At 42.9% G+C, this 17180-nt stretch overlaps 1 protein-coding gene across 12 annotated transcripts in view; it reads left to right on the plus strand.

Moving 5' to 3' along the window:
* The window catches only part of PROM1 (prominin 1), a 922577-nt gene that overhangs the window by 739122 nt on the left and 166275 nt on the right, over positions 1-17180 (plus strand). For all 12 annotated transcript variants that reach the window (XM_069631918.1, XM_069631917.1, XM_069631924.1 and 9 more), the window contains one exon: positions 11646-11730. In XM_069631918.1, the coding sequence (XP_069488019.1) occupies positions 11646-11730 (85 nt within the window). The remainder of the gene's footprint in view (positions 1-11645; positions 11731-17180) is intronic.

The raw sequence follows: 17180 nt of genomic DNA on the forward strand, positions 1-17180 counted from the left end.
TAATAGAAGGCAGACCCAGTTTGTAACGGATCACTGCCTTTGGAATTCTGTTTGGGAGTTACAGAACTTTCCTCCAAAATAGGCCCTCTAGCACTTCCCAGTGCATTGAGAGTGGAAGCCCATGATTGTCTCTGCCATAAACCAAAGTGGGTACACCCTTTAATTTATAAAATTCTCGCACAGGTGTCAATGAGAAAAGGCCAAATCTTCTATTAATCGCAGAAGCCTGTGCTGCCAACATTCTAGCCTTAGAGACCAAATGGTTCTGCAATTCAGGACTACTGTGCAATCCCTGAAATTTGTTTCCCAGGTATACACAGGCCGGGAATTTCTTTAAAGCCTCTCCATTTAGACACCAGCAAAAGATTGTATATTTTTGTTTCATACCTGGTCGAAGTATCAGGATCATTGATTTCTTCAAATTTATGGTGAGTTAATTATTGACTAGCATAAGCAGCCAGCGCATCCAACTTATGCTGGAGCCCAATTGGCATATAGTCAAATAACACCAAATCGTCACCATAAAACAGATAGTCGAGTTCCAGTGTTGAAAGACGAGGAGAGAAGCTGCAGATGTTTTCAAGAATTTCGCTGATGTCTGAAGTAAAGAAAGTGCACAAGAGCGGGGCCACAGTGCATCCCCACTTTAAACCTCTGGTAGTCTCTATGGCAGCTGACAATTTGCCCTGGGCATTCAGCCGCACCCTAATGGACGTATCTAAATGGAGAGCCACAATCATTTTCAGAAGGGCTTACGGGCATCCTCATTTCCAGAGTTTACACCAGAGGCAGTGCCTGTCAACGCTGTTGGAATCAATAAAAGCAGGATATACCGGTCTTAACTTCTCCTTAGCCTCCCTTTTCAACAGACCCAGCAAAAAGATGTTGGCATTCATTCCTACCCCCTTACGGAAGCCAGTCTGCAATGGGTCTAGGCTGCCCGAACCTTCAGCCCAGCCAGCTAAGTCCCTCAACAACAGGGAAGCAAAAATCTTCGAAGGAATATCCAGCAGTGCAATTGGCCTATAGTTATTGGGGGTCGATCTAGGGCCCTTTTTGTGAATTGGTACAAAGATTGACTCCTTCAAACTCGCTGGAAGAGATACTCTTGCTAGAATACCCTCAAAGAGAATACTGAATAACCGTGCCCATAGTTTGGATGGAGTGTAAGGACCACGTTAGAGAGGCCATCAGCTCCGGGGACCCGGGAGTTTTTACTATGCACAATAATGTGCTCAATAGCTTCCTCATTGAATTCCAAGTGCCAATGCACTTTTGGGCGGGCCTCCCCCAGATTAACATCACTGAGATCCTCCCCATAGACTTCTGAGTAGTGTGTCACCCAGTCATGTTCGCTTATAGAATTAATTATGTCACGTGAGGCAGTGGTGGCCACACCATGCATTGCCTGCCAGAATGCACTGATGTTCCTAGACCCAATTAAGTATGGCATCCTGCACGCATCCTTCAACACCATCTCATACTTATGGAGGCGCGGCCAGCGTCTACATGCAACTTTCAAGGATTTTCAGCCCAGGGGAGTGAGGTTTTTACCATTTCTAAGCAACCTCCTTAGATCCCTTTTTTCAGTTGGACGACTGGATCACAGAAATGATTCCTTACCAGCTGTACCCTAAATTAGGACATGGTATTTCTGCATATATTCTAGCCGTTAGGTTCCAATAGGGGATCGTATGGAGATGCGCTTCAAGTTCCCCCTTACTAAATAGTTTCCATAGCGTGGAATAAAACCTCTGCAGATTCTTAGCATTCCAAATAATTCTATTCTTCCCACCATTAGTATTGAGAACCAGGCTATAGGAACCAGCAGGAATGACCTGCGTTTCCACACTCCAGCTTAGAACCAGGGGATTATTATCACTCCGATCCGAGTGAACGATTGACAGGGAAAATACATTTTGGAAGATGTCATCAGAGGCAAAGAAGTGATCTATTATACTTCTGGGTTTTCCCCTATGCCAAGTAGAGTTGGGCGGGACACCTCCCGTGACAGTACCATTCAACATACACAAACCCCGCCCATGCTGCACTTCTCGCCTCCACAGCACTAATTTGTGTGCTACTTTCCCCTAGTTCAGGGTGAGTTATACAAGATGCGTTAAGGTCCCCACAGACTAAAATAGAGTTTGAATTCTTATTTACCTGCCAAGAGTATATAATCTCTTCAATGGAGTCAAAAAAGGCTTCCTGCTGGATTGCTTTCGAATGCAAATATATATTGAGAACTAGCAAAAAGCCCATACCCGGATACACTAGACTATCCCATTCCAATTCCACAGCCTGAACAAAAGAGCTAGGCATTGTGAAATTGGATGCTGAGATTCTCAGGTCATTCCGAATTCCAAAAAGCAGGCCAGAGGCCGGACTCCCTTTCTCTCCTTTATAGGTGGGATTAAGCAGATATTCATAGCCGTCCACTGAGGGAGGAGTTCTCAACCATGATTCTTGTATACAGAACACATCCGCCTCAAATATTAATGATCCTGGCGAGGAAAACAAATGGGGAAAGCCCCTAGAGTTCCAAGACACACATATTAGTCTGCCAGAGGGGTCCCTGTTTGACACAGGAACAAGCTACATTTTACGTGCATTTAAACAAGCAGCCACCCAACTCCAATCAGAACCATTAGATTACTTTGCATCTTCAATTAAGTGATTGACGACATATCTCCCCCCGAACCCACCAGTTTGACATTTTACTGTTAAAATTGGGGGAGGGAGAGAATTGTATTTGTATTTGTATTTTATTGAATTTATATAGCCCTTTAATCCAAAGTGCTTTATATGAGAACAAGCAAATATACAGCAAGCATAAGATGGCAAATGAATCACAACTCGAAAACAGTATAAGGAACAATTTACAATATTTCTGAGGTGAAGTGGGAGTGGAGAGGGACAAAGGTGTAAGAGGGGATGGGAGGTATTAGTGGAGGTAAAAGCGGAAGTAAGAGGGAAGGCGAGAAGTTATGAGGAAGAGAAGAGGAAAGAGTAAGACTAGATAAGAGTCGAAGGTGGGGTAGTTGAGAGGATGAAGGGTGTAAGGAAGAGCAGGAGTCAGAGGTGAGGAATGAGGCATGGGAGAAGTAGGTGAGGAAGCAAAGGGTTTTAGGGAGGCGAGTGTAAAAGATAAGATTGTAGAGAAGTGCGAAAGGAAGGGTAGGAGGGAGAGGAGCGGATGTGGAGGGCGAGGCGGTTCCAGTGGAAGGGAGCTAGGAGTTGGAAAGAGAGGATGCGGGAGGGGGCACAGGGTGGTGGTGGAGGAGGAGAGAGTAGGAAAAGGTCAGCAGAGCGCAGAGAACGAGAAGGGGTATAGAAAGTAAGAAGGGAGGAGAGGTGGGGGGGCAAGACCATAAAGGGATTTGAAAACAAGACAGAGGAACTTGAATTTGAGCTGGGAGTGAAAAGAGAGCCAACCTAGAGAGGTGAGAGAAGATGAGATGGAGTCAAGAGGCGAGAGAAGGCAGAGGGAGCGGATGGCAGAGTGGTAGACAGATTTGAGGTGGGAGAGATGAAAGGAGGGAAGTCCAAAGAGAAGGGAGGAACAGTAGAAAAGTCTGGAGAAGATGAGGGAGGTAATTAAGAGTCTAGTAGCGTTAAAGGTTAGGAGGGGTCGAATTTTACGAATGTTGTAAAGGTGAAAGCGACAAGGCAGTAAGAGAAATGTGATGAGATAGAGGTAGGTGAGGGTCAATATGAAGGCCAAGGTTACGGGCGTGGGGAGAGAAGGAGAGCTGGGAGGGGGGAAAGAGACTGAAAGGGGGAGGGGAAGGAGTAGGGAGAGTGTTGGCAGGGACGAAAAGGAGTTAGGTTTTTCAGCATTAAGAGCATTAAGAGAATTGTTGACCATACTTGGGGGGATTATTTGGAACATTACACTTCAACAAATGTTTGGATGAATCAGATGGATCAACCAAAAAAAAACAGATTTTCAGCTGCTCTGACGCTAGGAAGACCTGGTCCTATACCAGACGGCACCCAAAATGCAGGATGACCTTATCCAGCCTGATATTATTCCATAATTCCACCTGGACAATGTCTGCTGAAGTAAGATGGTCCAAAGATGGAATTTCTGTCAGCAGCCTCATAACACAAGATCTTGTCATCTGGCAGAGTCACCCAGGGACCGCTCTACGACCAATGTCGAAGATAAGGCCACCTCTTTGTTCAGCAGTATAATAGAATGCCCATTTCTTTTAATTCTTCAATATCAGTGTTTCTTTTCAAGTTAAACCCTTGGTGCCGACACATGTTTTGATCCTTCCATGATCTTTTTCAAGGCTGTACTATTGATATCTTCCAGTAGTTGCAAGTTAGATACTTAATATCCAAGCTATTGCAATTTTATCTTATGGTGTTGATTTTCAGCGTATGGAAGAAAGGTATATAGTTAAGCCTTTTGGCATCTTACTTTACTTTGAACTGCAGTGCTATTGAAGAATTAAAAGAAATGGTTGAAAATATTGCTTTAAAGAAATTGATTCCTTCTAATTTGCTTTAAAGTTAGCTGAGAATTAAAGGTTTTCTCTACCAAGTTGGAATTTTGTTTGATTTGGTACTGTTTATATACAATATATACTCTTGTATTATCATGCAAATATAACTTATTAATTAGGTGCCCCACAGCAAATGTGAATTCAGAACATTTTTAAATGCTTACAGGCTTAGTCAGTTTTAGCACCAGTGTGAGGATAGTTTATTTTATTTATTGGGTATTTATAATGCGCCTATGCGCAATGTCACAAATCCTTGACAGTAGGGAGCAGCCATTTGAACATTTGCAACAAAAGTACCAGTGCAGTATTTGGCTTTTGCAACCAAGTACTCAAAACGGGTTTTGAGTAAATTATAAATAACTTGTAAATTACTCTCGAAAAGCTGATTAATTTGTGAATCAACCAAAATTTGTAAATAGAGATTATGCTATCGAGGCAGGGGATGGAGGGACAGTGCTTTGATACACAATGCAATAATATTTTACAGTGAATCTACTTGTATTCCCAACATGCAGACCATATCTAGTCTCAATCATGTTTTCATTTGGCACCATGCCTTGAATACAGTGGTGTTCAAAGGATCACAAATGCACATGCATGCACATGTAGGTTTTAGCTAAACAATGGCTTAGTAGCAATTTACTACATTGGACCACTCTGCATTTTCCTCCTGCCCGCCTTTCCAGAAAGAATCTATAGCACAGCAGAGCCTTCTCTATAGCAACAGGAAGCTCCTGTACAATTGACCTACTTCCGTTTTTGGTGGACAGATGCCGAAGATTACTAGTACCTTGGTGCCTGACCACAGACAAACCATTATGGACTTGTCAAGATCTGAGCTAGAGCAGTCACTTAGAGGGACACGAAATATAGTGCCATATAGTTTGTCAACTTGCCTAGTGACAGGTTTTACGACTGCATGGCCCAGGTGCCTCCAAGGTCTTTATAACTCATTCCAGCAGGCACGGCCTATAGTCATTCTGTCGCTGTGACCCAAAAACGCATTCTCAGTGTTAACGTGGAATATTGCAGGCTTCGCCAAATACCAAGAGGACCATGATTGGGTATACTTTATATCTACCAGTGATATTATTGGTTTCCTGGCCACCTGGGTAGATAATGATATAATGCAGGAGGGATACATTTCCCACATGGTCCCTAAACAGTGCGTCCCAGTGGGGGATTGTGTATATGGGTAAATGTTTCTCTTAATGCATCAATCAAACCATTGGCCACCAATTCCCCTGATCTCCAGGGCCTGCTCATCTCACTTCCGGGTGGGACTATTTTTGTTGATTTGTAATGTCTATAATCAACCATATGGGTCACATGGCATGGACACTATGAAACTACTGGAGTCCCTAGTAGAGAATTGGATAGCTTTGGGGACTAAGCATTCCATCGTGGTAATTATGGGGGATGTGAACCAACAGTTTGAACCACAAAGTGACATGATAAAATTGGTGGCGTAAGAGAGCCTCATGTGGGATATTCCTAAGCTAACATCATCACCATGCAAAACATGATATAAACATGCAGTAGCAACAGCACAGCATTTTTAGAGATTGTGCCTACAAACGTGTAATGACCGGCTGAAACCTGATATCCCACCTTCTCCAACTTACAATCGTGGTGGAAAAACCAGCCACATTGATTTCATCCTATTTGATGTTCCCAATTGGAAAAATGCCGAAGCCCTAGAAGTCCACCAGAGGCCAGAAAGTGACCATAATCCGGTGTGCCTAACATTGGAGTAACACCACCCAAACTATGCACACGGTACACCATAAGTGCAGTAGGAAAAGGTGCAAATGGGAGGTTATTGATTTTACAAATGATCTCCCCCAGGTGTACCACAAAATGTTGCCAGATCTGGCGAGATTCCCTGGAATCATTTTTATTTATCCTCATATGGCAATACATGGACACTCGGGTAGGATGGCTGCTATCGCCCTCCTTTTCACCAAGTTTGGAAAACCATCTGCCACTGGACTCATAGCAAAAGAAGGATGGTTTGACAGTGAGTGTAGAAAAGTGAAAGAAATGTTGGTGAAAGCCTGTAAACCCAACAATCGTAAAGGGCTAGATTCAGTGAAGAGAATCAGGGAAGACTATAAGGCACTGATAAATAAAAAGAAAAGACAAAGCTCGCGTTAAAACTAGGTAGCTCTAGTGAAGGCAACCAATGATAAGAATGTTAAGGGCTTCTGGAAAATTGTTATAAATGGCATGCAATCCGACTGGAACTCTCCCAGCGTGCACATTTCAGAAAATATATGTTTTACCCATTTCAAATCTGTTTATAAGGAGTGTACACTGGGTTTTAACAACCCCTTTGAGGGTAGTTTTGTCAGGACTCGCCCTGGCACTAATCCAACACCTTTACAACTTAGACTGTCAGAAGTCCTTATTGCTATCATAAAACAAGTCTGGGAAACCATAACACGGTGAACTTAAATTTTAATGAACCAGAGCCATGTTCCCTATATCTATTGCGTTTATTTAATGGCATTCTTAAAACAGGTATGAAGCCAATGACATGGCATAATGCAGAGTTTGCTTCGATCTTCAAAAGGTGTGAACTATCGGCCAATCTCTCTGCTAGATGCAAGTAGCAAGATATTTGGCAAAATCCAGGAAATAAAATTAGAATATTGGTTTGCGGACTCTGGTGCTCTGGGCCATATCCAAGATGGCTTTTGCAAAGGGGTGAGTATGAATGATCAAGTATTTAGATTATTATTGATCTTGTACAAATATGTTACACTTAAAAAAGGCCTAAAAAATATGACCCATATCGGCCTTAAGGCCGCTTTTGACAGCATTCCTGGGCGTGAACTTTGATGTGTTTTAACCAAAAAGGAGGTTCCCCAATATCTTCTCAACGCAATCATGGATGTTTATTATAACTTAACAGCCTCGGTCGGGCACGTACCAAGCCTTTTCCGGTCGAGAGAGGGGTTAGGCTGGGCTGTGTATTGGCTTCCACCCTTTTTAACTTGTTCTTTGATGGGCAGGTAACCGAAATACAGATAGAGCCATCGGAAGCCCCGTTTTTGGAGGGAGAAAGGATTGGTATTTTATTGTTTGCCAACACTGTGTTTCTTATCTCCAGAAGCCTGAAGATAACTGAGCAGTTTGTCAAATTTTGCGACCAGCATGGCCTCGAAATTAAAAGAGAAACAAACAAAATATTAAGATGTGGGAAGCCACCCGGGACCATATACTCTATTAACCTTAGAATAGGTGGAGAATGTCTTGAGTAAGTTTTATTATTTGATTACTTGGGGATCAGAATTTCTGGGGACAGTAAATGGGTAAGACACGTAGACAAAGTTAGCACCTCAGAGGCAAGTATTAACTCAAGGACTGTTTTAGGTCTGTATAAAGCAGATCAGGGAAAGCAACACCCTATGGTACAATGTGAGTCAAACACAATGTTATTCAATATAGGTAAACCATATTGGTAAGTGTGTACACTCATTCAGTTAAGCAATGATAAAACAGTAGCAACATATTACTTTTCAGAAGGGGGGGAACACCATTCAAAGTAAGTAAAGCAACGTATACACTTTTTAGAGGGGCAGAATGCAGCTCAAAGGTGAGCATAAACTCAAAGATACTTCGTAACTTCTTCTTCTTTCATAGAGATACAGTTACCACACTAATTCTTTATCTAAGTACTTTTAAACTTGTTATACTTTTTAAGACGGAAACCTTTTCTTATCCAGTCCTTCCCTAGTGTATTCCATGAGCTTTCTCAGGGGCAGACGGGGACCCTAGTGGTCTAGGTGCCACCTGTAGATAGGCTGAGACAGGTTTCAATTGCAGGAAAGTCAAAGTTGCAGAGGAGATCTTCTTTAACAAGTAGTTCTTACTTTCAGAGATAGTTGAACTTTTTCAAGGACTTCTGAAAATGCTCCCTGTAGGTGTTCGAGCAATAGGCCTGGGCAAGGAGTATAGGCTAACTCTCAACCACACAAATCACCCACTCAGCCTAACAGGATGCACACCTCACTTGAAGTAAGCATTACCAAGTCCACACAGTAGCTTAGGAGAAAAGAAGAGCTTCGGAGTGGTTGCCTTCAGGATGCAGCAGCACAGGACCCGGTCCCTGATTCTTGATCAGGAGACGAAAGAACTGGACACTGAATCGGAACTTGCAGCAGCAGTCGTCAGAAGAGGCTTCCAGCAATGGATACTTCATGGATTCTCGTGGCTCTGTTGATTTAGCGCCTTTTTACAGCAGCCAGATAATGAACGGATATAGCTGGTCAGATTCTCTTCACTCTCTCAGTCCTGCACTCTGCCAAGGATTTGAATCGTGTCGCTGGGGAGCCAGGATGAGGCCACCAATGTTTCAGATGCATTCGGATTTCGGAAGACCATGCACGGCACAATGGCTCGAGGTCCCAAGGTATTGGGGTATTGCAGCCCGGCAACATTTCAGCACATCGTGGGATGGTTAAAAATACAGGTCTCCCTGAAATCAGGATCCGGTGACACAGCAGGATGTCTGGTCACTGGAAATCACTACAAGCATCCTTTCTTTATCTTCCTCTCCGGTTTCAGGTCCAGTGGTCGACTTGTCAGCCGCTTCCAGGTATTTATCAGGAACTACAGCACAACGTCTGTAGTTTACAGCAAGGGGCGGTCTGGCAGTCCAATCAGGCCAGCCAGCCTCCCACTGAGACTTGGTTCCTTTCAGGCAAGGTAGAATGTTGGACTCCTCCCTTGCTTCCTGCCTTCTCAGACACTCTGGAGCCTGGTCGGGAATCGAAAGGATTTCTGGCAAAGACAAAACTTCCACTGAGGTTGTTCCCACCTAGAATGGCAGGGGAAGACCTCAGAAACCGCAAGCACACAAGCAATGGCAAAGAAAGAAGGAGCCCACTATCTTTGCAAAATGGTGCCCCTTCTGTGCATTACCAAGGCTGAATCAACAGCCTGCAAGTAATAAAGACTAAAAGTCATAAAGGTAAAACGACTGCCACCAGCCATTCAAGTAAACTTGCAGTAGTAACAAAAATGTTACCAGGTAAGTAGAAAAGGGGATCATTTTATTCCCCTAACACTACACATAAGGTGGGGTGTGACGGCTCACTTATTCAAAATGTAAAGAGGATGAAAAGACCTCTTTTCTACTTGGGGACAGTAGTTCATCCATGTACATGAAAGAGATATTAACAGGGGAGCCCAAAGGGGCAACGCAGCCTAAACCCAAAGGTTATAGGAATCTATAACTCCAACCATACACTATGGAGAGACATAAAACGGTCACCCATAAAAAGAGTAAAAGACCCGGTGAGAGGGGAAACAGATCCCCACTCACCTGGTGACAAGGAGAAATAATCCCCAAGTCCAAGCAAATAGTTCTGGGGTTGACACAGGTCAGGAATATGTATCAAATATGAACATTTTACCTAACACTAACCTGCTGTTAACCAGTTTTTCTGATTTAGCCATATTATAATGGCCTTGCATCCTTGGGTTAGAGGGCTGTAACAGGTGTTGTCTTCCCTTACCTCGTTATGAGCGCTCTGCTTCGCCTCAGGCCCTGCACTTGGATGTTGACTAACACCTTTTGCACCCCTCTCCTCAGGACTGGAATGCCTAATTGTTACTGCCATTGTCAGAACTGTTTGATTTGATACCATTCAGAGAGGAGCGTGATCGGTCCGAGAAGTGAGCCTCAGAGGCTCTGCAAACCGTCATCAAAAGATGGCAGGTCAAATATGTTTTTCCAAGACGATAGAAACGATTAGGTCAAATAGTAATTGAGTGGGAAAGACTTACCACCTCATTACGAGTTTAGCGGTAAGTGTTACATTTGGGGGTAACTCTGTTACCGCCAACTTTACCACTAAGCCAAATTACGAGTTTGGGCATGGAGCGGAGAATATGCCCCAAGGAAAATCCTATAACTCACAATCAAAAAATCGGCAAAATCGGCAGAATTCCGCCACTCTAATTCCGCCAAAAAAGACCCATTGAGTCCAATGGGCTCAAATTAAATGGGGAATTACACCACCGCCACCACTTGTAATCCAGTGGAAATTCCGCTGGACCAAGTGGCGGTAACGGTAATTAGTTTGGGCAGTATTCTGGCAGATTTACCACCGGGATACCAACCAACTCGTAATGAGGCCCTTAATGCTTTATCTAAATACTTCACGATGGAGGAGGGCGTTAATCTGCAAGCAAGTAAACACATTTTCATGTTATTTGGTACACTTATATAATGCCCGGGACATCAATAATTAAATGTTAATTGCAACAAACCTGATTCATGGATTTTACAGTTTTTCTCCTCAGGATTACTGCATGCATTCACCTGAGAGGTACCTCTGCATGATAGTTTTATGGTATGATAGGTTATTTATAACACACTTAATATCCAGAGGTTTCTAAGTGCGGACCCGGGGATCGAACCTATGTTACTCTGTGTCGTTTTGCTTCCAACGCGAGCATGTTGCCCCTAAGCTCTCCTCCCGAGACTGGATATGGTGTTAATGTTACTAATTCTGCATACGCTTCTTTCTGAACTGCTGTATGCAGTATGTCTGACATACGTCACATATTGTTTTGCAAAATAAAAAAAAGAGTCCAATCACTATTTGATGGGTGTGAATGGGTCAACAGGTGTTGACATTGCTGTCCTATGGAGACAAATGCACAGAAGGGTCAGTAGGGATCCTTGTGTGCATTGTGCATCACGTGTAGAAAATTTCTTCATCTGGAATGAGCTTTTTCTCACCCAATGTGGCGGTCCACTAGAGCATTTTGTCCCAGTAAGTGTCAGGGGCAAAACGTTTTTGGGGTAGAGGGACTATTTCTGCCTCCACCTGTACAAATCGTCAGCATTCCAACTCCCCCTAGATATTTGCTGCATGCAGTATTCCTGTAAAAGCAAACACCTCATCACTCGTGACATGCATGGCCTGTAAGAACAGAAGTATTGCATATTCCACCTATTTCGTGATTGCCACCGCACGTATAACAACCCCATAGTGTACATGGAAAACCCTAGATTGTTCATTGGTAATGTACTTGTTTGTAAAATAAAATAAAACATATTGAACTGTAAAAGTGGAAATATGTTGGTCCTCATATTATCTTTTCTTTTTTTAGTGACTGCAAAGAAAACAAAGGGATTTATTCTGCACTTGAGATAGAAAATGTTTTCCATCTAAATGAGCTTCTTAATATTAGTATGGTGAGTACATTGCATTTGTATCCTTAATCTACTGTTTTTCATGGGAACCATCCCAAGCTCAGGTCAGATATGATTCTCAATGATAACCTGCAACCCGACACGCTTTGTAATTTACCTTAACATGCCCTGTAAGTGCGCCTCCCTGTTTCTGCTCACGTGTAATTGCCGCTCGAATTTGCACACGCCCTGTTATGTGTATACAGCTACGGCTAAAGCATCCACGTTAGTGCTTGTATCGTCTATGGAACCCTAACTCTACTATACCCTCCCTCTAATTCTATTGCTATCCTAATGTAAATGCACCTTTGGCACATAATCTGTATTTCACCTGAAATTCTCCAACATGCCCATGTCTGCCAATGAGGGCCCAGATAAAGGCAGTCGTGATTTAACGTGCGTCACCCAGGGCACAGCATTAGCTCTTTCACATGACAAAATATGCTTAAGAATTAACTTAGAAAGTTTAACGTGTTAATTTCCTAAAATACCAAAGTATAAAGCAATGGACTCAAGGCAGAAGCTATTATATACTCCATTACCTGCTCCTTTTGGCATGCAAAGTTTGATGTAGTCCGGGGTCAGCAAAATATCCATTTACAGAACCAATTTTTGTTTTTTTTATAGTGAATCACGTTTGTGATAACCCCAGATACGTGCTCCCAGAAGTGCCACTGAATGGGCTGGAGAAATCAGTTGAGCCTTAAAGCTGGAGACCATTTTGAAAATCCCACCAATTGCCTGTTTCATTCTTATTGTCTTGCTTTTCTATATGGGCAGTGGGTGGCAAATACATCTTATCTAGTAAATCTCATACCTAAATATTCAAATGTGTCCACAAGTGAAATAGTATAAGTAGCTATTGTCAAAATTCGATCACATTTAGAAACCTTCAAGGAAAAGAGTGCTATTGGTGATTCATCGGAATTCACCCTTACACCTTGTGCAGCCATAAAAATAGAATATTTATCAAGCTGCTTCTGCATAGATCTAGGGCTTCTTGCAAGTAAAACTCTGCCATCAGAATAAGCCCTCTACATTTGGGGTGGCTGACCCACATGCACACCAGGCCCTATCAAAATAATGCATTTAAAGATTAAATACAATCCAGGACCAAGGCACAACTTAGACACACTCCACGATTTACTTGAAAAGAGGGAGTTGTCTTTCCACCAGTGCTATACTAACCCACAGCTGGGGTACCACGCTCGTATCCAATCACCCGCGGCAGTATTATTATCGTATTATTATTGATTAATCAACGATATATTGTCGCAGATTGTCTTTATCGGACTATTACCTGTACAAGCGCTGTGGCTTCCAGTCTCTCTCTGCCTGGTTGTATTCATAATCTAAACAGCTGTATTAGACACATGTTACGATACTCTTTTAACCGAATCAACGGCCATACAGAGGTCCATAAACGCAACCTATAAAGTCTGATGTTTTTCCTTTTAGTTGCCAAATGTTTATATAGCAAAGTTGAGCAATTGATGCTGTGGACTGGCTCCCTTTATAGAGCCCAATTGCGTTGCTTCCAAAATGTCATTATTCACCATCCACTCATTAATGTTCTTCAATAAAACTTTCCCACATATCTTAAAAGAACAATTCAAGAGAGAAATAAGCTGATAACCGAAAGGAGATTGCCTACTACCATTTTTAAAAATGAGAAATATAATAGCCTTGGCTTGGGCCATGAATGGGGACATACCCATATTTCAACATAAGTTTAACAATGTTATTAAATGGATTTTATAAACCGCATGTACATTTTACGTTTATACAAGTCTGAAGGTATATTGTCTGGAATCGGACAGAATCAGTCCAGAATCGGACATTTGTTTTTTAAATGACCTCCACTATTTCATCGATGGAAACATTTTAAATATTGTCATTGTGGATGCCATTGTCATCTAAAGTTAAATTGATTTGAATATTGCGTTCATGCCCATTTCCTCGCAGGCCCATTTGTTATTTTTTTTTTAAAACGTTTTGCTCCAAATTTATATGGGGGATTGGGCTTAGATATTTATTAAGGTGGGGGATGTGGCGGTTGCTGCGGGGAGGTCTCCCCCCACATTTATTTGCAGTAAATTATTATAAAAAATACATTTTGAAGAAATGGGCCTCGTGCAAATTGCTGCGAGGAAACATCGTAGAAAAGAATATTGCCGTTAATATTATTTGCTACATACAAACTTGCAAAATGGAACCTCCATTGCTCTGCAGGGATTTTGTTCATCCGCAGATCACTATTCAGGCCATTACAAATCTTATTCCAAAACCTTGTACTATTAGGTTTAGCTGCACAGATTTAAAATTCTTCCCATACTTTAGAAGCCATCTTGTTTTTACGTAATTCCAACTTTATTGTGTATATTTTTTGCTTGGAAATAATGAGTGCGCTAGAAGGAATTGGATTTGTCAGGTTTGTTTAGAATCTTTACCAAGCCAAAATATACGTGTCCGAAAATGTTGTGGTTTAGCTTTCCTATATAATTTAATTCCTATTGTTGTCAATAATTTTACAAAACAATCATTTTTTATTTTATTGTTTAGCGTGTGGGTAGCCTGCATTTGGGCTGCCATCTTTTAAAAGTGGCGCAGTACTTTGAGTTGAGGTTTGTGTGTCCATTGCAATTAGTCCTTGGGCAGGTGTTGTTTTCAAAGCCATGTTTTGAAGGATTTGCGAAATTGGAGAATTGTGGGGGAATTCCAAGCCGACACCAGGATTGAGTTCCGGAGGGTAGGTGCATCACAAGAGATGGATTGTTTCTCTCTTTGTGGACAAGTTGTAATTCAAGCCTGTTGGTCAATTTGCTGCGCGATGAGCATGTGCCACCAGATATGTGGAGCTTAGCCGCCAGGTACGCTGGTGTGCTACTCGTGACTACTTTGTAGATGATACATGCAGTCTTGAATAGTATTCTGGCTTGGAAAGGAAGCCAATATAGAATGCATAGGATGGAGGTGAAATTTCCGTTCACTCGTAATAAGATGTACTGCAGCGTGGTGGACTGCTTTTAGGGAGCCAAGTGAGCAGCTGGGAGCCCTGTAAGGAGAGCATTTCCCCCATCGATGTGTGAGACCACAAGGGCCTGAACTATGTTCCGGAGGTTCTGTGGCGAGATGAAGGGTTTGATTTTTCAAAGAGCATAGATTTGGAGCCAGCTGTTTGGACCTTCTTGGCTATGTGTTTCTGGAAGGACAGGCTGCTGTCAATGGTGAAGCTTAAGGATGTTGATGGGTCTGAGACTTGTGGATGAAATCCTTCTAGGCACAAATCATTGAGCCATTGTTGGATAAGTTGTTTATTAGCGGGTGGAGCGATGAGGAAAAATTCATCCTTGGATGGGTTTAGTTTGAGGTAGGCAGTCAACATCCAGGACTGGATGATGGCTAGGTAATCATGCAGGCGAACAATGTCCTGTTTGTTATTTACTCTCATGCAGAACTGAGTATCGTCTGTGTATTGGTGAATGGCTATATTGGGATCTTTGGGTTTAGTGCCTAGAGGCTCCATTTAAAGGTTAAGAAGGATTTGTGAGAGGATGGAGCCTTGGTGGTCTCCGCAGGAGACTTGGGGTCACTTAGAATGCAACAAGTTCACCTGGACAGACTGGTTTCTGGGCGGTTTCTTAGGCGGTAAACCAATTCAGGACAGTGCCAGAGAACCCCATCCTGTTGGCAATGAGGGAGAGAAGGATGCGCTGGTCAACAGTGTTGAATGCAGCCAAGACGTCAAAGAGGATGAGGAGGTAAGAGTCACCCTTATCCATGATTTTGAGGGCATCATCCACCATCTGGATGGTGGCTGTCTCGATGCTACACTTGGGGCAGATCCATGACTGATAGTCATTTAGGAGGTGAGGTTGTTTGATTCTGGCGAGTAGTTGTGTAGCAGCTACTTTTCCCAAGATTGTTCCAATAAACTGAAGATTCGTAATGAGCCGGTAGTTGGCCTGATTGTCTTGGGGCTAGGGTTGCTTTTTTCAAAAGAGTTTGTATGAGACCAGTCTTGAGGGTGTCTGGGAATGATCCTTCTGTGAGGGAGGCATTAATGATGCTGAGGAGCATGTTGAGCACTGGGTCCGTCAATTGTGTAATGATGGAGTCCAGGATTATATCATCAGTGTCAGAAGTAGGTTTGAGGGAGACAATCATTTTTAGGAGAACTGGGGAAGAAAGAGAACATTCGGGAAATAATAAGTAGAGGGACGTGGAGAAGAACGATTGGGAGTATTTGGGTAGGAAAACGGAAAACAGAGTTTCTGGAAGCTGTGGTTTTTGAGTGTAGCAGGGTTTGGGCTCTTAGGGGATTTATCAGATATAGAGGGGTGGTTGCTTTTGGATTAAAGAGATTCTTTGGGTTGAAGGGAGGAAAATGTGGAACATCCTATAAAGGCTTTAGGGACTTCATCCTCCTCACCTTCTTCTTCTGTATAATACTGCGTCTCACCTGGGGTATTTCCCTGAACATAACCCCGGGCTCCCCTACCCAGGTGATCCTCCCTCGCTCGTCCACCCCAAGGGTTGGGATCTGAGAGCGCCAGCCCTTACCAGGCCACCTGAATAAGGGATTCACAAGGTCTACTCAGGAGAATACCCTCAGGTTTCTCACACAGTCCATACATTTTTCCATGGTTGAATAGAAATGATGCCCTATTTTAGCGGTATTTCAGGCCTGTGGCCTAGTGCATTTTTTAAAAAAAAATCACTTCCTTGGATCATCCTTCTGTGTCATACATTTCCAATTTTGCAATATGTTAGGATGAAACAAGTACACTATTACTGAAAGTGAGTCCACTGTCATTTTTGCTTTTTTCACCATGGTTCATCTATCCCTTTTTCCCAGTTAGTCCTAATCCAGTGCCTCACCGGTGGTGTAAATCTGTCTGATGTGGCCAAGGGGATCCGAGGATGGGGTCGCCAACAATTCCCCTATAGTCTGTCGCCAAGCTCAGCACTTTGTGTGCCACTCTGGTTGCTGGCAGCTTCTTTCTGCATTTAGAAGGCTGCATGTTGCATCAGCTGTTGCAGGCCTGTTCCTTGCAGGACCCCATTAAAATGGTGACATGGATTGAGATGTTCAGTGAGACTCCGCAATGAGCCTAGAACCAAATGTATTCCATATACACGCATGGTCTTCGTAAAACCTCAGTTTGGGAGCTCAGAGCAGTCATGAACAGATCTTGACAGATGTATGAATGGGTATCTGTGATTCACTGCTGAATCCACATCCTTTGGGTCCCTAATTGGGTAGACGCCAAATATCTGAGTGGTGTAACATGTCTCATTGAATTCTGGATCCAGCCAAGAAGATCTGTATAAGTAAAATTCTGGGACTTGTCCGGTAGTGTCTGGAAGAAAGACAGGGGATTGGATGGCCAGAGTGTTAGTGTGTTCTCACAGATAGTGGAGGAGGTGGCTGAGCCGCTTAGTCCCCAACA

This window comes from Ambystoma mexicanum, chromosome 6q (genome assembly GCF_040938575.1).
Source record: "Ambystoma mexicanum isolate Mex_15411 chromosome 6q, UKY_AmexF1_1, whole genome shotgun sequence".
In the NCBI taxonomy this organism is placed as follows: Eukaryota; Metazoa; Chordata; class Amphibia; order Caudata; family Ambystomatidae; genus Ambystoma; species Ambystoma mexicanum.